At 43.3% G+C, this 22,804-nt stretch overlaps 1 protein-coding gene across 6 annotated transcripts in view; it reads right to left on the bottom strand.

Moving 5' to 3' along the window:
- alk (ALK receptor tyrosine kinase) overlaps positions 1-22,804 on the bottom strand; it is a 162,624-nt gene that overhangs the window by 5,744 nt on the left and 134,076 nt on the right. For all 6 annotated transcript variants that reach the window (XM_068652911.1, XM_049741158.2, XM_049741156.2 and 3 more), the window contains 15 exons: positions 20,872-20,994; positions 16,956-17,121; positions 15,255-15,402; positions 11,636-11,746; positions 11,319-11,460; positions 10,340-10,507; positions 8,748-8,846; positions 8,192-8,347; positions 7,221-7,334; positions 5,572-5,758; positions 5,409-5,499; positions 5,229-5,293; positions 5,017-5,146; positions 4,827-4,924; positions 2,485-2,577 (listed from right to left, as the gene is read on the bottom strand). In XM_068652911.1, coding sequence (XP_068509012.1) covers positions 2,485-2,577; positions 4,827-4,924; positions 5,017-5,146; positions 5,229-5,293; positions 5,409-5,499; positions 5,572-5,758; positions 7,221-7,334; positions 8,192-8,347; positions 8,748-8,846; positions 10,340-10,507; positions 11,319-11,460; positions 11,636-11,746; positions 15,255-15,402; positions 16,956-17,121; positions 20,872-20,994 — 1,891 coding nt within the window. The remainder of the gene's footprint in view (positions 1-2,484; positions 2,578-4,826; positions 4,925-5,016; positions 5,147-5,228; positions 5,294-5,408; positions 5,500-5,571; positions 5,759-7,220; positions 7,335-8,191; positions 8,348-8,747; positions 8,847-10,339; positions 10,508-11,318; positions 11,461-11,635; positions 11,747-15,254; positions 15,403-16,955; positions 17,122-20,871; positions 20,995-22,804) is intronic.

Raw genomic sequence — 22,804 nt, 5'->3', positions numbered from 1 at the left:
CCTGGCGAGTGAGCAAAGTCCAGAAAGACAAATTCGGGCCTTGGAAACTCCGTAATTGCTCAGCAGAGAGTATCTGTCGAGCAGGAGTGGGCATAATGTATGCCCAGCGGCGTAAGTGGAAGAAACGGAATGGACGGATGAATCATTGGGCAATTTGTGAAGTTCCAAATAAGACAACACTACAACAGGTGATGAAACGAAAAACAAAATGTCTTGGCTGTTCCAAGCTGCTGAAATATGCATTAAAAGTGGCTGCGGCTTTCAAGTAATATGGGACAACGGAACACACCCATTCGTAGGCTCGTGCATAATCACAGCCTTTTGAACCAAATCAGGCAAAAAGCACCCAATCCCATTTTAATGTCGCGTTAGCCATTTTCACATTGAACCTTCTCAACACTACGCCAGGTGGTGGTTAAGTGCTACTCTACATTCAGAGGTGTTTTACAAGTGAAGTTAAAGAAGCAAGCACTTGTTTCGTAGAGCTTTGACCTATCAGGATGCTGGCGGCGGGCGGCGGCCGCACCAGGCAAATTCAATGCATTGCAAAAGAGAGACAGTGAGGCTCTGCATTCATATGAAATTCCCGGAGATGCACATGACAGTGGCCCTCATTGTTTCTGTCTGAGGAGGCAATTGCTCATTTTCTCTGTCCCATTTCACTGCAATGGTGAGATTGATTAAAGCGTTTATTCTTGGTGACGTTGATGATGTTAGGAAAACTTTCAATGACATGCCAGCGATTCCAAAGTCCTCACTTGCTTATCTAAAAGCAGGGTTAGGTGACATTTTTTCATGTCCTTTGGACTCGACCGCTTCCACCCAAAAGGTACCTGTACAATAAAAGTTCTACACGGAACCCGCACATGAAGATTAAAAAAAAATCACCCGTTTGACGTCCTCGGTCAGAAAGAGGCGAAATTGGGACGCAATTTGTCTTTATTTACTCACTGGCCATAAATAAGTGAGTTGACGCAAAACGAATGCGTTAACTTGATTGTGTGTTCGTGCCAGTTTACACAACTCTGTCAAGCACGAAGCAAGCAAGCAAGCAAACTTATTAGTAACAAAGCATGGCATTCAGTGAAACCTTGGGCTTGCTTGGCTGCCAAAAATGTTGGCCACCTACGTAACTACATAGATAGAGCAATGGCTTTGCCCAAGAATGCATCCAGTCCTCCTTGAATAGAAAAAGAAATATGGCACAGCAGATTTTTTTTACTAATACAAGAGAACTTTTTGCTTTATGAGTGACAATGAAATTGTTCCTCCCACGCCAGAATAAAAAAAATGCAGTTTCCTGATAATTTGACATCATCCTTTGTTAGACGCCAACCAAAAGGAATATGTAAGCTGTCAAGAGTCAAACCCGGGACCTTTTGACTGTGAGGCAGCAGCAGCCCCACTGTGCTACCCTGACAAGCTGTTCTTTTTGTCCTTTTTTTTGTTTGTTCTCGCGACTGAACCCGCGAGCCCGCGTTCGTGCCAGGCTGTTTGAGTGAAGAATAGCGGCACGTGTGAGTACGCCTGTGGCTCGGCTCTCCGAATATAAAAAGCTGACATTAAGCTCCATGCCTCCCCTCACTGCGACGGCCTTAAAAGGACTTGCACGTCCCTTGTCGTCACACACATACAAAAAAGGGCCACACCACCAAACAGCAAATAGAAGTTGCAGACAGCCAAGCGGCACTGAGCGAGATACCCTCTTCATTCTTCTGCACATAAAAGCAGAGATAAGCCCAACTGCTGGAGGCTGCTATATAAAAGCAAAACCTTGGCCAGGCACCTGAAAAACTGACATCAGCAATTAAATCAAGCAGGCCTAATGTGGCACCCTGGGGACCACTGGAGGAACAGCCTTAACCAGATGTGACTTTGGAGCCCATCTGAGGATCTTCACAGAATGTTGCAATGATATACTAGCTTCATGTTGTGATACATTTCCCCGGCTCCAGTCTCTCTTAGTAGATGAAAGGCTAGAAAGATTTCCCTGCTGAATTGGGAACTCGTGGCACCGTGTGAAACATCACATGGCCGTATTAAAATATTTGAGATGAGAATAATGAGATGCTAGTTGGCCACTGGATGCTTGCTCACATTAGAAGGCGTTAGAAGCCTCTTTGACTTGCACTTTAACGTTTACAGATCTTAATGAGCCACAGGGACGGACGGACGGACGGACGGTGCAATCATTTATGGACACACATCAAATTGAGCAATTACAAATTTACTAGGTGCATCCAATATTGTCAATGAATGCAATACTAGTTAAGAGGTTCTACTCAAAGTAGTTGACATCGATTAATTGATAGTAGTTGTAGTCTTCACTAACAGCATCATTCTTTGCATTTTGATTGACATTCAACTGTTTGGAAAAAGAGCAAAGCAAGTGTCGACAAGTCCATATCCACAGAGATAAAAAAAAAAATGTTGCTGCAACATTGACAAAGGATATAATTCATTAGCGCTGTGCTTCATTTTTACCTGTAAATATCCCGAGCCATCCCAAAATCTCCAATCTTGGCCACTCGACCCGGTCCTTTGCACGTCAGCAGGCAATTACGAGCCGCAATATCCCTGTATGATGAAAAACACACGCGCAAGTATGAAAATCCAGCCTTCTTTGGCGTTTCATCTTTTCAAGAAGTTTAGTTGATAGATTTGGCACATTGGATCCGACTAGCAAGTTGCCCTCAGCATTGCTGGTAAGCTTCCTGCAGCACTTTTTATGACTCGACACACCTGAGAAAAGATTGAAGTGCGGCGTATACAAGCAAGATGAGAAAATACTTAAAAAGTATTCTTTTCAAAGAGCTGGGTTTGTTATTTTTTGACGAAGAACATTTCAGTGTACATTTGTGTTTTGGAGGGGAAGCAAAAGACACTACTGAACGAACGTGGAGCTGTGCAACTTTCTTCCAGCGTAGTGCATCCATCTCTTCATCAGGCAGGCCAGACAAATGGGCACCGAGACTAATAAACTGCCAGAATGCTACATCAAAATAACAGCATGTGACACACTGCTCAAACGGAATCATGAGGCGGGGGCACAACTGCAAAACACGCAACTGGAAGCAAGATGACTGATCGCGGTAGTGAGCGGCATGCGCTGGCTGGCTGGCTGGCTGGCTGGCTCGCCGCGTACTTCATACGGCCTTCTTCTGATTAATGTAGATGTGAAATGACACAGTTGGGATGCCGTAATAGCTTAGACTGATTTAAACAGAGGCGGCTCGTTTTTATCACATGGCCTGCGATGGTGCGCCAGGAGAGATTGCAAATGAATCAACCAATTTGTATGGAATAATTCACCAAGTGCTAAAAATCAACAGTTCTTCCTTATATTACGTGGGAGAGGCCTTTGCTTTAGTGAGCATGGGTGCAATTTCCATTCAAAGTCTTTTAATGAGCATGTATTTAGCAAACAATTTACAGTTGCTACACATCATTACCTCCGTTTGGGGCCTAAGCACAATGGTATTCAGTGGCAGCCACTATACTATCTATTTGCTTATGTTTTATCTTTGGCTCTTCCTGATTACAAACAGCATGTGGTCACATACACTCCAATACACACGAGCACAAGTGGCGTGCGTAGTCCTTGTGTAATGGCTCGGAAGAAGTCACGCTAATGATTTGGTTCTGCTGCTAGGCAAGGACAAGCAGCCAGAGTTGTCGCAGACGGCGAGCGGAAGGAGGCCTTCGGGGAAGGGCATGCACGTATGCACGCACACACGCGGCCGCCGTTTTGCCTGCAGCACAGTAATGGGAGGACAGCTACTTATTAAAACAACGTTAACAGGCCTCAGACTGCAGACTTTACTCACAGTGAATTAGAAGGAGCTTTCCTGCCTTTGTTATTGCTATTAAACTATTGTTGTTGGACTTTTTAAAGAGCTTTGCTTGCGTTGAGCGCCACTTTACTGCCCTCGGCGCAGTACTTCACGTATGCTATTACAATTGCTATTGAACTGCTTGTTGGTATTTAGTCATCTGACCTCATTCCTTTGCTCTTTACTCCTCCTATTCAAGCGTAAAAGTTGTAATTATCCACAGGGACAGTATCAGCGGCCATTTCAATACATGCAGAGAAGCCGGGCCGGGCCGGGCCATATAGAAGGTCAGCGAGCTGTGCAGAAGACGTGGCCATTAGGTGGATTGATGGGGCTTTACTGCTCCACGTTGGAGCAAATACGCTTTAATCGGCCTCGTTTATCAATGGCTAATACCTGAAGTGAAAGGGAGAGACTCTTCAATTGTCTTGATTTGACTGTGGGAGGATATTTGACCTTTCCCCATATTGACTTGTACCTGACCTTCCATGTAAGTGTCCATAACGCTGATTTGGGGCTTTAGAAGGAGGCCCTTTGAGAACCATTGTTTTCTGGACAGGATATAAAAGGGACGTTATGTACGGGCCTTGCATGTAGTACATAGGTCGTCAAAGGATTTTTTTATAAAATGATGCTCAGGCGGTAGGTAGAGCGGCTCGTGCAGTAACCAACGCATTGACGCTTCAAACCCAGCTCTGTCATATGTTGTTGTGTGCTTGGGCTTATTGGACTTACCCGGTAAAACATTGAATTAAGAAAAAGAAAAGAAAATCCTTGTTTGTCCTCTCAACTATAATGTCAGAGGCAAAATGTGTCCTTATGTTCCACTTGAGAAGGTGTAGTCATAATAAACCCAAGAACACATCTTGTTTATGCAATCTGTGAAGATCGTTTGCGTTATTTGCATACTTTTCCCATCTGCTGGATTTCTTGAGAATACAAATTCTGTAACTCACCCATTTGTCTATTGAAAAAATGGATGGATTCAGATACCTGTGGATAAATTGGTTCTCTTCCAGATACTGGCAGCCTTTGGAGATATCTCGGGCTACATTGAGCAGGTCAACCATGGTCAGGCTGGACGCTTGCTCCTGAGAGAGAACCATCGTGCATTGCAGTTATGCATTGATTAGAATGGGCTTGATGCACAATGAGTCACATCTAAAATAACGATGAGTCTCACCAATCGAGGTCTCATCTCCCGAAGAAAGGTCTTGAGGTCTCCTCCGGTCATCAGCTCCAGAAGTATGAATCTGGGCATGGCCTGCAGACTCACCCCAACACAGCGCACAATGTTCTGGTGGCTGAACTTACTACAGACACAAAAGCACAGGAAATAAAAAGCATTGGATATGATGACTTGATATGCGTGAGCAAATTTGATTTGGCTGGTACCTGATGATTAGAGCCTCCATAAGGAAGTCCAGTTCATCTTGTTCTGAGCAAACCTCAGGGAGGGTCTAGTTTTTCATACAAAAACATAGGAGCTCATTGAAAATAGAAGATGGGATAGATTCCAGAGTCTCCTATTCAGTTTTTTTTTTTTAAAGGGTACCATTCTGGAGGGGACATCACCTTGACTGCCACATGAAGTGGACTGGGTTCGCCTGGTATTCCCACCGCCAGTCCCTCATATACTTCACCAAAAGCACCATGGCCGAGGCCCCTGGAGTAAAAATGGGGTCACGCAATATTAGCACAGCCGGGTGCAAATAGCGACCGAGTGGTTATTCTTCACCTGGTTAGGGAGATGTTGCGTCGTGGCACTTCCTTCAGGTCATTGACTGACGTGGTCTTGCCGGCAAAGCAGTAGTTTGGATTATAGTCAGTCATGATGGTAGAAGCCCGCAGTTTACCAAGCTTGCAGTCTGGACTCTGGAGCTCCAGCTGAATTGACTGCAGCTCTGTGTGTTTACGCCTGTACACTAGAGACCAATTGAGATTTTTATCAATATAACAAGAACAAACTATCTCCATCTTCTATAGTTGACATTTAGTGCTTGGACATGAAGTGAAACTTTTAGAATTCCCGAAAGGACCTTGTTCCCTCCCCACCCCTGCTCAGCAGAATTCAGCGTTGAGACACGCAACAACATCTCTTTCGAAAATAATCATGTCATATAAGTAAGAACAGAACATTTCAGAATAGAACATCACTAAAAGGACTTTGAAATAAAACCAACTCATTTATGCAGATGCAGATAAAGCAGCTGAAAAGGAAGATGACACTGCCGTGACCTGGTGTTATGGACGCATTAGTCCTAGTGAGAATGCTTAATGTGTTTTATTGCAACGTGGATGTGTTTAGAGGAGCAAGCGCCGGCCACTGTGGAAGAGTTGTCGGCCTCCAGCTAAGCTGCCATCCATCATTAGCACATTTCATTGGTGTTCCTCACCCCCTGCCTTGCCTGTGAGCATAGGTGGGAGTCGGAATATGTGTGTGCGTGTAGTATAAGCTTTCCACTCCAGCTACGAGAGGGAGCGTGGGTGTGCATGTGGAGGAGATGATGGCTTGATGAGTGCATGTCTGGCAATAATGCTTTGAGAGCTGCTGGGCAATTGGATGTGTGCACTGGCTCCAAGTCCTTCTTGTTCTGACAACAATATATTGAGCAGGAATGTTGCGGAACTTTGTGCATGTGGGTGGGGAAAAAATGCGTCTCCAGTCAAGGCACAAAGTATATACTACGATCATGTACGTATATTTAGTATCTAGTACATGTCTAAAGTAATATATATGTAAAGTACTATGTTATGTGTGCTGGGGAACAAATAGATGCTGAGTTCCAATTGTTCCAGAAAGCCTCCGACCAGCCATCGACTGCAGCTGATCATTTTCACAGCCTTTTTATTGTTATTTCAAATCAAAATGTCCATTAGAACTTTCGACAGGAAATATAAGTGCGACAGGAAATGAGAAAAATTGAGTGCCACACTGCGTAAAACCTCCCCCGTGTTACTTCCCTTTCTGTTCTCGTGCACCTATTTGCTGCAGCTGCCCACACAATAAGTGAGCGATTGATTTCTCTCGCTGATTCGACATGATCAATCGTCCAGAAAACTTGCACACAAAGGCTGACTATTGCCAACGTGCGAGGACTCACTGAAAATACTGCACAAACGTACGTCCACGAGGAGCTACTCTGACCGATAGCCGCCCGTCGGCTCGCGTTATCAAAAGCTGGCCATTTGGATTGCTTGCAAATATAGTATTCCGTCGCTATCCTTCCTAAACAAGACTTTTGTTCTAATCAGCTTCACAGTGACAAAGAAAAACGGCATTACAATGAGCAATGAAGTGACAAGACTAGAAAGAAAACATTTTTGCTTTTGTGAAAGCGACACTACGATGCGGTTTCTTTCGGCCCTCGACGCGCCAACACTTACTTATCATGACTCCCGACACAGCCAGCAGCAGGGCGGCGATGAGGGCCGAAGTCCCGACAGACAGACCCAGGGCCAAGTGGGAGAGGGACGGCTGGGGAGGCAGCAGGGACACCTCTGCAGAAAACAGCCATGCCATCCAGTTGTTACCTTCCCAAGAGAACCATTAACATTCCCTTCGCCGCTCTGATTCTCCACTTAATTAACCATGTGAAAGAGATGACACAACAAGGCTGGAGGGGATGTGCGGCATATCAATTCCTTGTTGTCTCGACGGGATGCTCTCAATGCCGAAGAACAAATGCGGCCACCATATTGAGAGGGTGACCTTTTCTGACCGAGCGACATACAATGAGCTGCTCCTTGTCCTTTCAAAGAACAGATTTGCAAATCATCAGGACCAGGAGAAACTTCAGGCTGTGACGATACTATTTGGAGGGAAATACCGCTATTATATGGATTGTATTGATTCATTTCAGATCAATATTCATGTATTCATTATTCATCCGAGATAACAAATCGTAATTGAAGAGGCAATTTTGGCTGGCTGGCTGGCCCACAGCCATTTTTAGTGAAGCTTGACATGGTTTCCAAAGATGGAGCGTGAAGAAAATATCCAAATACGTCACAAAGGACTGACTCTCTTGTCCTAAATCCTTCACATGGTAAGAGGTTTTATCACACTGTAGCCGAGATAAATGACTGATCTTGGAAAGCGACAACATGTGGAGCAACAGTTGCTCATTAGGTACAGTGTGATTATTCCCACGACGTAGTATGTGTAATTTTGAATGAACGATAAAGACATTAAAACATTGAGTCAGATAAAGATTGACTAAAGTACCCAGCCGCTACGACATAATTACATTTGCAGATTAATTCGTTTTCTATTCACACAGTCGCAGTTCATTAAAGGTACACTTTGATTCAATTCAATTCAATCCACGCCGACTCGACGCACGCAAGTATCCCACCTGTAGAGTTGATACAGGACATGCCATCGGGTGCAAGGATGAGGTCATCATCACAATAGCAGACAATGTCGCCCTTTATCTCGTGACATTCGCCACTCTCGCAGTGACTGCAGTTCCGAACTGGAATGATGATCACCTCTCCATCGCTCTCCATTGCTAAAAGAGAAATACAGAGAGAAGCAAAATGTGGGGAAGGATCGTTTTGTGTATTCTCACAGTACATCAGATTACATTCCACGGTCTAGTGCTACTCCACTCAGTTGCCAAGTGTTTGAGTACACGGCCGCGGCTAATTTGTATTGACACTCCGAAGGATGCTGATGAAAAAAATATATTTGGAGTTGGAGAGAAGATGCTTCTAGTTTTTACCCTTTCACATCACTACAGTATTAATGAATGAATAAATAAATAATAAGGTGTTCACCAAAAGATTCTGCCTACCAAGCATGTTATTTGGACGTGAGAGAAAATGGGTATACTTAAAACAACATGATTGGGATGTGTTATATTAATTATATTAATGATACAAAAATGCTTTTGAATGGTTTTGGATCACCTTTCAGAGGGTAAAGGTAGGGCTCTCCAGCAGGACCAAAGAGGGACGTGCCATCATCACCATCGTGTTTGGGATTGTCATTTAATGAGGTGTTACCACCTGGGAAGACAATTAACAAGTGATCAACTTGCTATTCTAATTAACATCATCCATTCATTCCCCATACTGCTCCTTCTCATTAGAGTTTCCACGAAGCTAATCTTACCTGACCTTTGGCGAGAGAAAGTGGAACCTGCGCTGGTCACCAGACAATTGCAGTGCCGCTAGAGACAACTGATATTCAATTAACCTAAGATGCCGTTTTTTTTGAATGAGAGGAATGAGCAGATGGAGAAAATTCATTTTAGCATGGAGATGACACGCAAACACCACATAGAGATCTTGCAATGAAGATTCACACCCCCAGCCACTTGAATGTGAGGCAAACATGACTACAGAGGAGAGGTGGCTACCCTCAACATGGAGGGAGGGAGGAAAGAAGACAAGGAATCGAAAATAGGACAGACAGCAAAGGACAGATAATGAGCCAGGCGGCGCAACACGCGAGGTGAAAATGACTGTCGTGCCTAAATGCCTGGAGGAGGGACTTTAGAGTGCAACTGAGAGGACAATCCAGAGAGTTAATGTAATCATAAGGGATGTTTGGTGAGAATGGCTCCACACCAAGCAAGCACATCTCTACATTAGTGAAATAATGCCGTCACACGTGCACATTAGCCATCTGGTGCCTAGAGTTCCTGTACAGGCAGAATGAGGACAGGTGCAGTCAGTCTCATCCATCCGAGACGGAAGCGCAGACCAGGATGGCCACCTCGTGGGGAATCATACGAGAGGACACGGTCCACACTTAGCCAGCCCCACTGAGGCAACCGGACCATCCCCCACAATAGAATACAGGGACCTCATGGCTGCCCTCCGCATGTTATGTGGTGAATTAAAAACTGTTGGAGCTAAGCCTACCTGGCCTTGTGTCCTCATGGGGAAGATCAGAGGACATGAATGTGCTTAACAGTGCCTTGTGATGAATATATACGTATATATATATATATCTAGATAGCCAGAGAATCACGGAAGGGGGGAAGGAGGCGTCCGGTACCCCAAACCAGGAGGTGCCGACCTTCACAAACGGCGACAAGGCTAACGAAGGACCCAAGGCACAAGGGAGAGTCCCTGCTGACTTATGGTGAGAGGTGTACAACATAGACGTACGTACATTGAATATAAGTATAGGGCAACTGTGAAGAGGGAATTTGAAATGATCTGCTGCTAGCCGCCATGTGAAGCACTACATTATCACTGCTTAATCATGGAACAAAATTCAATAAAAAGCAAAGTTCTGCCACGTTACTAAAATTGGAAAAATTAAATGAGTAGTCGAGAGGCTGTTTATGTTTGCAGACAACCATGGATAGCCTTTTTTTTGTGATTTTATGCTTAGTGGAGGTCATCTCTGGAGGGAGATATGCAGATATTGTCTCTTTTGCTCCACATATACTAACATTCATTCAAATGAATCTGCCATAAAGCATGTGGACATTTTCACACTTCATATAATGTAATATAGACATTGGACAAAAGTTTCTTTGACTGACCTCTGTATCCTCCACCGCCGCCTCCAGCCATACAGCCGCCTCCACCGCCGCCAAAGCCACCTCGCGTCTGCCAGAACTTTTGACAGGGTTGTCCTCCTTGTCCCCCCAGAACGAGAGGTCTGCCGCCCTGACTGACTGGCGCACTGGCATTCCATCCTCCACCCCCACCTGCCACAAGGTACAACATATCACACATTATATGACAAGGGAATCTACTGTGACTCATGCTTGGTCTGTGCGTGAGGGTAATGAATAAAAATGGTTTGAAATAGCAGTCAATATCAGCATAAAACCTTCAAGCTTCTTCTACAAGACAAAAAAAAAAAAAAATGGCAGCAAAAGCCTACTAGAACAACTGATATTTATCTGGGGCCAATGAGAGGCACTTTAAAGAGTGGCAGATGTGTGCCGACTCCCAATCAGGAGGGGATTGAATGCGATGGAATCATTCTCAACACAGCAACATCCTGGATATAAAAGGGTGTGCAAGCATATTTCCAGACAGGGGTTTGTAGACGTTGTACAGTATATGCACTATATGAGCACGGGTGCTGCCAAGGATATGTGGTCCATTTTGAAACGAAAAAAAAAATTGGTCCCAACCACTGTAAATTGGAAACGCAACATATCCCCTAAAATGGTCATGTCATAGCCCCGCTAACAGCATTTGGTTTCATTGCAGCTATCAGTCTTGTTTCTCATACAATGTTCTCCTTACCGTGGACTTATGTCACGAAGCAAATAAAAGCGAGCAAGGCAAGAGCTGAACAGAGGCCATTACAGTATTGACTGTTGTCAAGTCACTTTGCATGCCAGTTATTTTTACTTCAAGTGTGCACGAACAAATGAATCCTGTGTGTTTCTGTGTTCTGTTCTGTGCATTTCATTTAGCATCAATGTCTCAGAATTTCCAATTGCAAGGCATAAAGCAAGCAAACAAACATTTATGAATGAATGTATGTGATATCATATAGCATACCTGCAGCATTTGACTTTCCATTGCGACCCGGTTGGCTGAGGTCATAGTCCATCTGTTCTAGCTGGCTCCCCGATTGGCTGCTGTAGCCTCGGCCTCCTCCTCCACCGGCAATGATGAGAGGGACGTAAAGGCCGTTGCGCACCTGGGTAATCACAAGCTTTTATTTGGTGATTCTTCATTGCTGTTGCCATGTCAACCTGCCACCAAGATCTGGATGACCACTATTTGAGTGTTCCAATGGGTCAAAACTAGCATCTAGCAATTTCTAAATGAGCCTCAAGTTTTCCGAAGGCATCATTCATGAATAAATGTCTCACCTTGAATACATATGAAGCCCCACCACCTCCGCCACCTCCACCCTTCACTTGAGTCCTGTTCAGCATAGGGCCAGTCTGTTCCAAGCAGATCTTATTCAACATGGCGTTGGACTGTGGGGAGAGGAGAGGAGAGAAACAATGCTAGAACGCACAAAGGATTGCTTCTATTAGCTGTTAGTTGCTTAAGCAAGGACTATTGATTGAACCTCGGCAGCAAAGACAATACGAGTGGGATGTACGTAGCGGAACTCTTGATCAACATTACTGAGTGAAAGCCACATCGTATCTGAGGTAACTTTTGTTACACTGAAAAAAATGGGTACTTTAGAATAAAACAATCAATAGTAAGGATGTCAGAGTAGACACGGGTATGTTGGAATAAAAAAATCAATAGTTAGGATGTCAAAGTGTACACATATCATGGAGACATGTTTGAAAGGTGAGAGCTTTTTATCCCTTTACTCTAATCTAAATCGATGTTCTTTGTGCCTTTTTCTCTTAAAAAAACTTCGACAAGAGATGGATTTCAAATGTTTACTTGAGATAAAGTTTTTCTCCAGAATAAAAACTACAAAATGAAGTGGCTAGAGGACCCCTGTTTGAAAGCCCGTTTTTTGGTGGTATAAAATAAATAGCAAATAATTGCAAAACCTGTTCCACCATCCACAACTCAATTGTATTGTTTTTTTCAAGAGGAGAAGTCAAAGAAAGAAATCATGCGTTTGCATAGATGTGGCTGCGTTCAATCACATTCAAACTCATGTGAAAAGACATTCAGCGGTACTTTGCTCCATCTCTTCGATGACTTTGAAGAGGACAAGCGGTCCTTTTCAAGAGTAGGAACCATTTTAAGTGCCCCCTTACTTGAGAGTAGGTCCGCTTTCACTTCCTAAACACACACCCATTGCTACCTTTAACTTTTGAATTCGTCTGAGCTGAAAGCCCCCGGGAGCTGGGAAGGAGGAGAAGGCGGGCTTTAGCGCAGTTAGATTGACAGGAACTGGGTCGGATTGACAGGGTACAAAACAAATGGCATCAAAGGTTGTGGAAGAGCTTTCTTCGACTCGTTCTCCCTCGAAGCGACTTGTGACTGTTGCTGCTCATTTTAAAGTCGCCTGCGTGAGAAAATAGAACCAGAGAAAAGATAGGTGCGTGTGTGTGTGTGTGTGAGAAAGACAGTGAGAGAGCAGAAGTGTCTATAAGGACACTCCTTGCTGCAGACACCAAAGTGCTCTCTTGCTTGCCTGAAAGAAAAGACCAACGGTAGATCCAATGTCTCAACAGACAACCAAACTGTTACGGATATAATTGGCTTCCCTTGACACTTTGATTCACACTCATCAATATAAATTCTCTGCACAGGGTTGCTTGTAAGGTTACTCTATAACAGGCGGCGGGAGCCAGATATGGCTCTTTTGGTGACGTTATTGAAAAGAATACATTAGTACACTACGAAAATCGTTGGTCTTAATTAAAATACATGCATTTAATTGTATCTAGCCTATCGTTTTTTTTTGTGAAATGGTATGGCTCTCACGGGAAATTATCTGTCCACCAAAAAGGTTCCCGACCCCTGCTCTATAAGCTCCTCGTCATACGGAGGGAGGCCTGTAAAGGGCAAAAAGGGTTTTCTGGGTTTGGTCATGTGATTTTCACAAGCGGAATTTTTTAACTTGACTTTTCTTTTGGTTATTTATTAAGACTGACATATGCTTAATAATCTCATTGGATAGCGACTTTAGAGGCCTCCAGAGAAATCATGAAGGATGTCCTGACATTCTCAAGGAAACATACCGTCCGTCCGTCCGTCTGTCTGTCCGTCCGTGTGTCACGTGTGCTGTGGACTTACTGCTCTTTGAAATGTAAATGAAATAAATATCCATTCATTTTCTACTCCGCTTGTCGTGATTAGGGTCAGGGGGAGGGATGTGTGAGCTGGAGCTTCTCTTCCAGCTGCCACGGCGGGGCCCATATACATGCACTGGACTGGTGGTCATTAGCCAATCTTCGAGAAATGCGTAAATGGCAATTTAATTCAATACTGTGTGCATGGCTCCGATAGCTACGGTTTTTGCGGCGAACATCTGCAAAAGAATGCAATTCCTTTATTCGAGTCAACTAAGCAAGCTAGGCTGCAAAATCTGCATACATTAATAAAGACTATGACAGTTTCTCTATAAAGTATTATGGAGGAGGCTCATTTCAGCAGACCTTGTTGTGGACAAATATTTATTCAATACTCTATCTCGCGCTAATATCACGCAGCAAACAGCATATAATTAGCATAGAATTGAGAATAATCTATGTTAATGCAATCTCTCTCTGCAGCAAGGCAGGAAATTATCATTGAAAGGGGCTGCTGTGCCACAGAAATTATTATTAGATTTAAAAGAAAACATCAAAATGCTTCTATTTGTGCAAAGCGTTTTGAGAGGATGATTTTCTGTCTTGATATGTGCAGATGAGGAGGATATTAGGTCTCTCAAGACCACTCATAGTACATTCATTTCAAGCAAACAAACACACACACACACACCAACCAGCTTGATCGCTCACTGTTATTTGGATAAAACGGCATGGTTTAAAAGTGATGCCTTTAACTCCTTCACTGCCATTGACGGGAATAGACGTCAAACATCACTTTGTACTGGGCTGCCACTGATGAGAATTGACGTCAAACCTCTCAGTACGTACTGAGTGAATTGACTTAAAAGTACTTGTACATGCTGCGATGCTGATTGTTAATTACATCATTTATAAAAGTAAGCAAAATGGAGTTGCAAAGCTGTGTCTGTGCAAAACCGACAACGTTACAAGGTTGGCGACTGTGGGCCAACTATTTGATCGAAGGCAATTTTTATTTCAACAAACACTTAACAGCCTTATGTCAAATGTGACTTTCGAGCCAACTACGGAGCGATAAAATCAGCAATAAAATGACTTTTCTCGCCACCATCTGTCTGTGGCTCTGTTAGCGAGTGGTGGACGGAATGTCTGACAAATATGTATTCACTTGTTAATTCACACTTGAATAATGTCCCACAGACATTATTGAGACACTTTGATTCTGGCCTACATTTCTGAATGTTTACATGGGAAATGATGGATGGTTTCATTGGTGACTGGAGGGATTTCTAATCTGAGCGTTGTGTAAGCATACAGCAGGGCTGCCAGCAAAGAGCTCCAGAGCATAGCGGATGACAACCACCTCTGACAAAACAACCAAAGTAAACTGAGGGGAATCAGCCAGGGGGATCATTGTGAGCTTGCTCGCTTGCTTGCTTTCTTGCTTGCTGCTTTAAATAGCCCTTTAGTGGCCAGAAAATGAGTCTTCTCTGTTTAACAACACATTGTAGACTGCTATGCAGCTGTTATGTCCAGATGTGACATCTCTCAAAAGCCCCACAGCCACTTGCGTATTAGATTAGGGCTCCCTTTCCATTTACGTATAATAGTGCATTTCTAATCATTGTCACTTCTTGGTCCACTACACTTGGCTCTTCTACTCTCCTTTCATTTCATTTGTCGTAGACTCGCAAATGCAATTCATGAACGTTTCATACCACGAGAGATCCAAATGACATCATTTGTGAAGAATAAATCCACGAGTGAAACTTACACTGGGACATGCGTCCTCTCCTTTTTGACCGACCAGGATGTGAAGCAGCTCTCCTTTCCTCAGCAAAAAGTCTCCAGCGATGTAAATGCCATGTGATCTACTCATGGCCATAACGCTTCGGCCGCCTGCTGCACCGTACGCTGTAATCCTAATAAACACACACACACCAAACAAACAAACAAACAAACAAAAAGAATCATTTTTCATCCATATCATTAACTCTGGATATATCGTACATGAGAAATAATTGACATGCCCATAAATATTTACTGTACATGCAAACAACAACAAAGAAATAAAAAGCTAAATGAAATTGAGAAAAGTACAATTTAGCTTCAGGGCACGTCGGCACGCATTTGCAGGCGTGCATACAATATAATGCAGGCACATAAAAGCAAATACATGGACTTTCACAGCAGAGGATGTCCATTTTAACTGTCCTAGTTTTACCAGCCCGAAAAAAAAAAAAAAATTGATTGGTTTTTGGGAGTGCTTCAATATTGCTCTTCCCTGGTGGTTTTGCTCGGTGGAGAGAGAACGCTGCCTGGTGCTCGCTAGCTACCTCAGCTGTTTGCCTAATGACTTTTGGGAGATGCAGAGCGCGCATTCATCTCTGTGGCCGTCTGTCAAGTTCATTTACTGGCTCTGCCGGATAACAGAGCGGCATCAAGGCCTCGATTTTGAGCTTTGGAGGTCTTTCTCTAAAAAAGAAAAAAAAACACAACTCTGGGACATGTGTCATGATGGCTGTCAGTAAGACTCAAGACACGTAGCAGGGCTGAGTGGGAGGTGAGGTGAGAAGTCCAATTCAACATAAATGCCGCCATGTTTTTGTAAAATGCCCACAGGGTAAATATTGATGGCTGCCCGCAGTGATTGATGCTACATATTGAATTCTAGTGGAGAGCGTAGTTTGAGGACAATATGCCCAGGCTGACTGTTGATGTATTTTTGAAAATTCTCTTCTCTACTCCTCTGTTCTCTTGAGGAGCCTTGATGCCATGCTGATGCCATGCACACAGGAGAGGAAGAAGTGGGCGGGAGGAGGAGTGTGCATTGTTATGATGTTCCAAACTGGATTTGCTCCCGAAAGATGCTTTTAGTGTGAGCCGTACAAGTATACCAGTTTTGCATAACGTGTGTATTTTACAATTTAGAACATTTCACAAATAATCGCAAATCAGTAAGTGCATCTCATTTCAAACAAATAGCAAAACAAAATGTGTTTCTTTCCAAAAATCCTCAAAGGTAAGTCACTCCTCTTTGGGGAAACTCTACATGGGGTGCTGCATTAATTACAGTGCGGTCTTCCTAAACCACCAAATGTTCTATTCGTATCACAACTTCCCTCGTGATTTGCTTTTTCGGAAAGCTGCTTGATCATTGGTTGATTTAATGCTCCCCACATTTCCCTTTGTTAGTAAAAGTCAAGCTCCACCTGGGAAAAGGTCAAATGGAAATGAAAACAGATATGCTTGACTTATTACAACAACATTTTTTCATGTATAAAATAAGTGAACTAGTGCCCAAATATTGAGGCAATTCAACGAAGCCTCATTATAATACATTTTGACCAACACGACATCTTTGGCATTTGATAGTACAGCAAAGAGCAGAGAATTGCACAAATAACAAAGAAAATGGAAAAAAAATACAGTAAACATAATGCAGGTATTCTATAAAGTGCTCATTTGTTCCTACCTGTATGTGCCAGTTTCAGGGACCTGCCACATTTGAACACCTTTGAAGGGCCCTCGTGTGCCCACCGTCACCTTGATTTTGCTGCTCCTATAAGAATTGAAGCACTGGGAGGGAGTGGGACCTTCTGGACCGCCAGCACCACAGGTGGTAAAAATCCATTTTTTGGCTGAACGCCAAAGAGCGAGAGAGAGCAAAACAAAACAATACGTTTAGACAAACATACAATCATGAATATTTATGTCATATGAACAATGGCAGCAGGTGTCCCAACTAATTATGCTCTGACTGAAATTAGCTTGAGAATGATCTTGTCAACTGAAGGACTTCATGCTGCAGAGCCACAGTCTCTACTACCAGAGTTGCAAATGGCCTAAAGTCAAAAGCAATTCAGAAGTGATGCCACTAAGACTTCTTGCACAGTGTGACTGCTATAAAGGTTGTGAAGAAAAAAAAAAAAAAAAATCAATCCCTAAATCTTTTGGATTGTACTGCACAATGTGGCCTGAGTGGCAGGTTACTTAATCGTGCAAGGTTACGTACTGCCGCAAGAAAGAAAATCATGTTTTGAAACTCCATTAGGTCGATGAAATTCAAATACACATACTGGAGAAATAATAAAGAAAAAATATAAAAAAATAATAATCATTCACATATCTTTGTAAATCATACACAAGCATCTTTTGGGAGTTGCTGACTGCTATTGAAACCACACCAAGTATCATTTCAATGTTCATAGGTGCTAAATTCTCGAGTAACTTGAAGATGATGTTTGTGCATCATGTTTTTTTATTTGTCATATACAAACGGCATCATTGGCTATCAAATTTCCATTGACAAATTGTGCAACAAGTAATCCATTCTAAAGAAGACATACTAAATGGCAGCGAAGGTCATGCTTGTCTGTCTGCACCTTAATAAAGCCCACTTCGCCTGACTATGGAGGCTAATTGTCACAGGATGCAACCAGATGGATCAAAGCTGGCACAGTAGGGATGGATCTGCATCAAAAAAAAGTCAAGCAAGCGCCTCAAATAATAACAAGAAAAGCTGCATTTGCATGACACTGTTCATTTTTGTTCCCCCACAACAGCAAAGCCAAAGTAACAAGAAGTAGCAAACTGTTAAATCTCTACTCAATGAAGCATTTCAGCTCGGCAACTAATAAGCAGCGAGATAACGGCAAAACCTGTCTCGGCATGAAGCGGGAGGGGAGCACCATCTGCTTGAAGAGCCAATTGAATTGTTTCAAGCCAAAGTTGATCTATTTGATTTGCAGCCCATTTTCATCTCATCCACGCTGCTTGGGTTTGTTGTCTGATGTTGCGTGAGCGGAACCTTGATATGAAAATGCGCGGGTTCAAAGAAGAGCACCCTGTCGGGCTTTCTTTTTTGCAGATGATCACTTTTGGAAATGTTACGTATATTTCAGATCAAATGCTTATCTCTGTCACACGCTCGCTCGTGTGCACATCCACGTGCGGAACGAGAGCTCAGATTGAGGTTAGTTCACTGCAGAGTGAACCACCCACCGCAAGCTCCGATGACTTTTTCATTAAGAAGAAAAAGATGAGTCAGTTTCCAACGCGTCTTTTGCCAGGATAGTGGAGCGTGGATGCAGATAAGAGGAAAGTGTGTGCAGGTGAAGTCGGGGTGAATTAAAAAAATAAATAAAAATCAGCCAAAAGGAGAGCAGAGTGGGATCAGAAGCACCTGACAAAAAGACATGGCGCCTTGGTTAAGGGGTAAAAACCTGAACTCACAAAGTGTCAACAAATAAAACCTCTTGAAATGGAAAAGAAAAGGATACATACAAAGACAGCATTGACATCTGCTGGTGGGAAAAGATGAAGGCGAGAGGAGACGAGACGTTTTGTTGGGGTTAATCACAAAGCGTGTCAAGGGACGACAAGGCCTTTGCCGGAGTGACAGGCTGGCACAGTTCAAATCCCCATCAGGCCCAGAGCATGGCGAAGCGTCAGGCCCACAAGGGGCAGAAACGGCAGACACCCGGCCAATATTGAGGGCTCACGTGACACAGATTTTGCTACAGATTTAAGCAAGGGTCATTGAAGTGGACAGACATGATTTGCTTTCACGGGCCACATAAAATGATCTGGCGGGCCGGAGCTGGCCCCCGGGCCTTGACTTTGACACCGGTGATCTACAGCATAATGTGGACAAGGGCAAGAGCAATACGTAGGTTTTCTTTTTCAATGTTACCCATCCTCCCAGATCCAGCTCAAAGCGTCATCGTAACAAATAAGCAGGTCAAACACCAATGTAGCATTTTCCTCCCTGACCCGCCAATGAATGAAACAAGTCAGCAGCAGCTTGTGTTCAAGACTGACAAGCGACTGGGCAAGAAGCAGCCCAAATTAGCATTTTCCCATTTGGCTCTTGCTCTGACCATCTACGCCTGTTCAGCAGATTGAATACTACATGGCGAATTGGCCGCATGCAGAGACAGACCGTTCACTGGCAGAGGCATCAATCCCTCATTTCATCAAACATATTTTTAACTGATCTCGCAAAATCACTAGTAGCAAGTTATATCAAAAAATATTTGCTTTCGATTTTCGGATTGCTCCCATTTGCAATTTGCCGTGTATTTTATTGAACATGTGGAGTTAGGTGGGCTTGGTGTATGAAATCATTCATGAGTTCAAGCAGATCATGTGGAAAAACACAGCCCATGGTCAAAGGTCGGATGACATGACTCCTTCTTGTGAAGTTAGCCTTTAGATCATTCAAAAGCTCCTGAATGAAAGTGTAGAAAAGCGATTTATTGGGATCATCTTTGTTTGCACATAGGTTGCATGACTGCATTAGCTTTATTGACCAGTTTGAACGTAGTCATCCCAGAATGTACAAAATAGACTGCACAACCCAGCTTGCGCCCAGTCAGTAGATCAGCTTCCTCAATGATTGCTGCTTCCATTTGGACCACACAAACCTGTAGTGAATAATACCTTTATTTATGTCAAAAGGCTTGAAAATTGAGGCCTCAGTACACAACACAATCAACTGTCTGGGCTTTAAAAAAAGCTTGAACCCTATAAAAGCTTTTTTTACTTTCAGGGACAGGAAATATGATGCAGATTACTGGGATTTGAGTCCCATGCTAGGATTCCTGGGACCATCATCATCTGTTGGAGGTGAAAAGCATTGCTCAACCCACTCACATAGACTCACATTTTCTCCACATTCATTTCAGTGCAGGATGCTTATTGTAAAATGATTTCAGAGAAACATGTTTACTACCTGAGGCTGTAAAAAAAGATTTCTTTCCCATCCAGAAGAAGAGTAACAGCTCACTTTTTTTTTTCTTTGAGTGAGTCCAGTGCTTGAAAGCTTTCTGGCTAAGGAAATGTGTTTTGACAAAGGTTTGATAAGACTAACACAAATATATGACTTTGGATATGGAACTCGACTTGTTGTTGCCTTACTGAAGGAAGGAAGGAAGGAAGGAAGGAAGGAAGGAAGGAAGGAAGGAAGGAAGGAAGGAAGGAAGGAAGGAAGGAAGGAAGGAAGGAAGGAAGGAAGGAAGGAAGGGAGCGTGAGCCAGAAAATGTCATGTCTGTGTAACCGTCTCCATTGACATTCTCCGGAGACAAATTGAAGAATTTTACACTCCGTAACTGCCCGTCCTGCTCCATTTATTGCCAAAGGAGATCTCGACAGGACTCCTGCTGTTGCGCGCTGGATGCGAACCGGTGGGGGGCGCGCTTACTTTATTAGAGTCTGTGTGTCATGTCAAATGCAATGCATTTGGAGTTGTTGAGAATCAGTGCATGCGTGCGTGCGTGCGTGCGTGGGTGTGCAAGCAGAGACAAAAGAAGACAGACCGAGAAACACAACGGCATGAATAGCTTCAAGCTATGTGAAATAGCCATCTCTTATCCAAATCCACACTTACAGTAATCTCTGGTAGGTGAGTTCATCAGAGGAATCCCGACGGATGGGGTTGTGGCAGTGATCGGCGGTCCCGCGGGCAAGTCGGTTGCGCTACTACTGGCCACCGGTGGAAACTCTCCATTTGCTGAAATGAAATGTCACATTTTATCACCAAAATACGGCATTTCTAATTCCATGTGCAGCGCCGTTGTTACGGTGTCTGTCGAATGTGCAAGTAAGCAGACTGACTAGCAGCAGTTCAATCTGTGGAATCTGCAGTAAGGCTTTTCATTTGGCTATAAAGACGAGAGGAAATGCATACATCCAATTTCCTTTGCCTCTATCTCTCCAAACAGCGAAGGGGTAAGCACATTCAGTCTGGGTCTTTTGTAGCAATCCATCAGGCCTCCAGCCCCGACCGACCGACCGACCAAATTTCCAGGACTGAGATCATATGCTCGCTGCTACCTTGATCTCATCCTGCTTAAATTCTCTCCCGGGGTGAAGTCTTCTTGGCAAAAGGGCGCCTGATTGCCTATTACTGCACAAGATAGAGGAACTTCTCCCCCCAAAAGATGTTAAAGTAGGGGTGACTAATTTTACCTGCGGTGCTTGGAAGGCGGCCTGGAAAATTGTCACCTGTCCCCATTCTGTATGCCTGCCTCAGTGTGGAGAAAAGATGACTTTTCATGGTTGCTTAGCAGAAAGCCAGAATAAATGAGTCCCTCTGTGCTGACGTCAATGTATCAGTGCATTGAAGTTGACGTCTATCGGCTTTTGTGAAAGGGAGAGTGACGCAATGTTTACATAATATACACAAATATGTGCAAAGCTTATGATTTTATAGTTGCGCCGCCACCTGTGCACTGGCCACTGAGCTAAATGTCGGGGCATCGCCCTCTTTGAAGGCTCTGAGAAGTGAGAAAACTTGCTCAATGTTGGCATCTATCACATGAAAAAAAACACACACCTAGATATCAACAATGTGCATGTTCTACAGATAAACTATCAATTAAAAGTAATAAAGTGCAGTCTGTCAAATCATTATTTTCTACGCAGCAAAGTTTGTTTGCACTCAAGTCAATTGAATACAATTAACATTGATGAAATATGGATATACTTATAAAGAGGCATATTATCCAATACTTGGTGACAGAGTTCACCCTTCCCCCTGTTTACGCTTTGCAAATGGCATTTCCTTCAAACTGACACAATGCTTCTGTCAAGGAGACGCAGTGAAGAGCAATGTGCTCACAGAAGATATGAAAAGTATGTCACGCCAGGTGTGGGTCAAGTTGGAACGTTTCCATAAAAAGGGATGATTAAAAGTAGATTTTCTTGTCTTCTAAGTGCTCCATTTCCTTTTAATGTCATTTTGCCCCAGATGAAACTAACACTGGATGTTTTTCATATATAATGGGAAAGAAAAATCCATTTGGGATCAAATCCACATCTTTTCAAACGCCTAAGAATAGCTTTTTTATTTTTTTTTTTATCAGTGATTTAATCTTACAAACTCTGCCGTGCGACAAGTGGCCAGGCAACTGTGTGAAATGCAAAAACACGTAAGTAATTTCGTTGCTGCTGCTGCTGCTTCTCATTTCTAAAACGACACAGTGAGGTTGCGTGTGCGACATACGCTACGATATTGAAGTTTAATTCAAAAGAGCGCAACGCGTTTTGACAATCTGACTTCCACAACAACTAAAGATTAAAAACATATTTTTTTTACAGCGCAAACAACTGCAGTTAAACACAATCTGTTTGAAGCTGTGTTTTTATATCTCAATAAGGATTTAAAAGCTCAAAATGTTCTTTTTTTTTTCCACCAGCATGCTCCAGTTAGTAAATCAATAGCTCATTCCCAGGCCTGTAATCCTCAAATGAATAAGAGCATGTCAACCTCTGCTGCTTGATCGCTGTGTGCAAATTTGATGGATCATGTCATACAGCAT

Source organism: Syngnathus scovelli, chromosome 14, assembly GCF_024217435.2.
Source record: "Syngnathus scovelli strain Florida chromosome 14, RoL_Ssco_1.2, whole genome shotgun sequence".
Taxonomy (NCBI): domain Eukaryota; kingdom Metazoa; phylum Chordata; class Actinopteri; order Syngnathiformes; family Syngnathidae; genus Syngnathus; species Syngnathus scovelli.
This window is presented reverse-complemented; position numbering and strand designations above follow the sequence as displayed.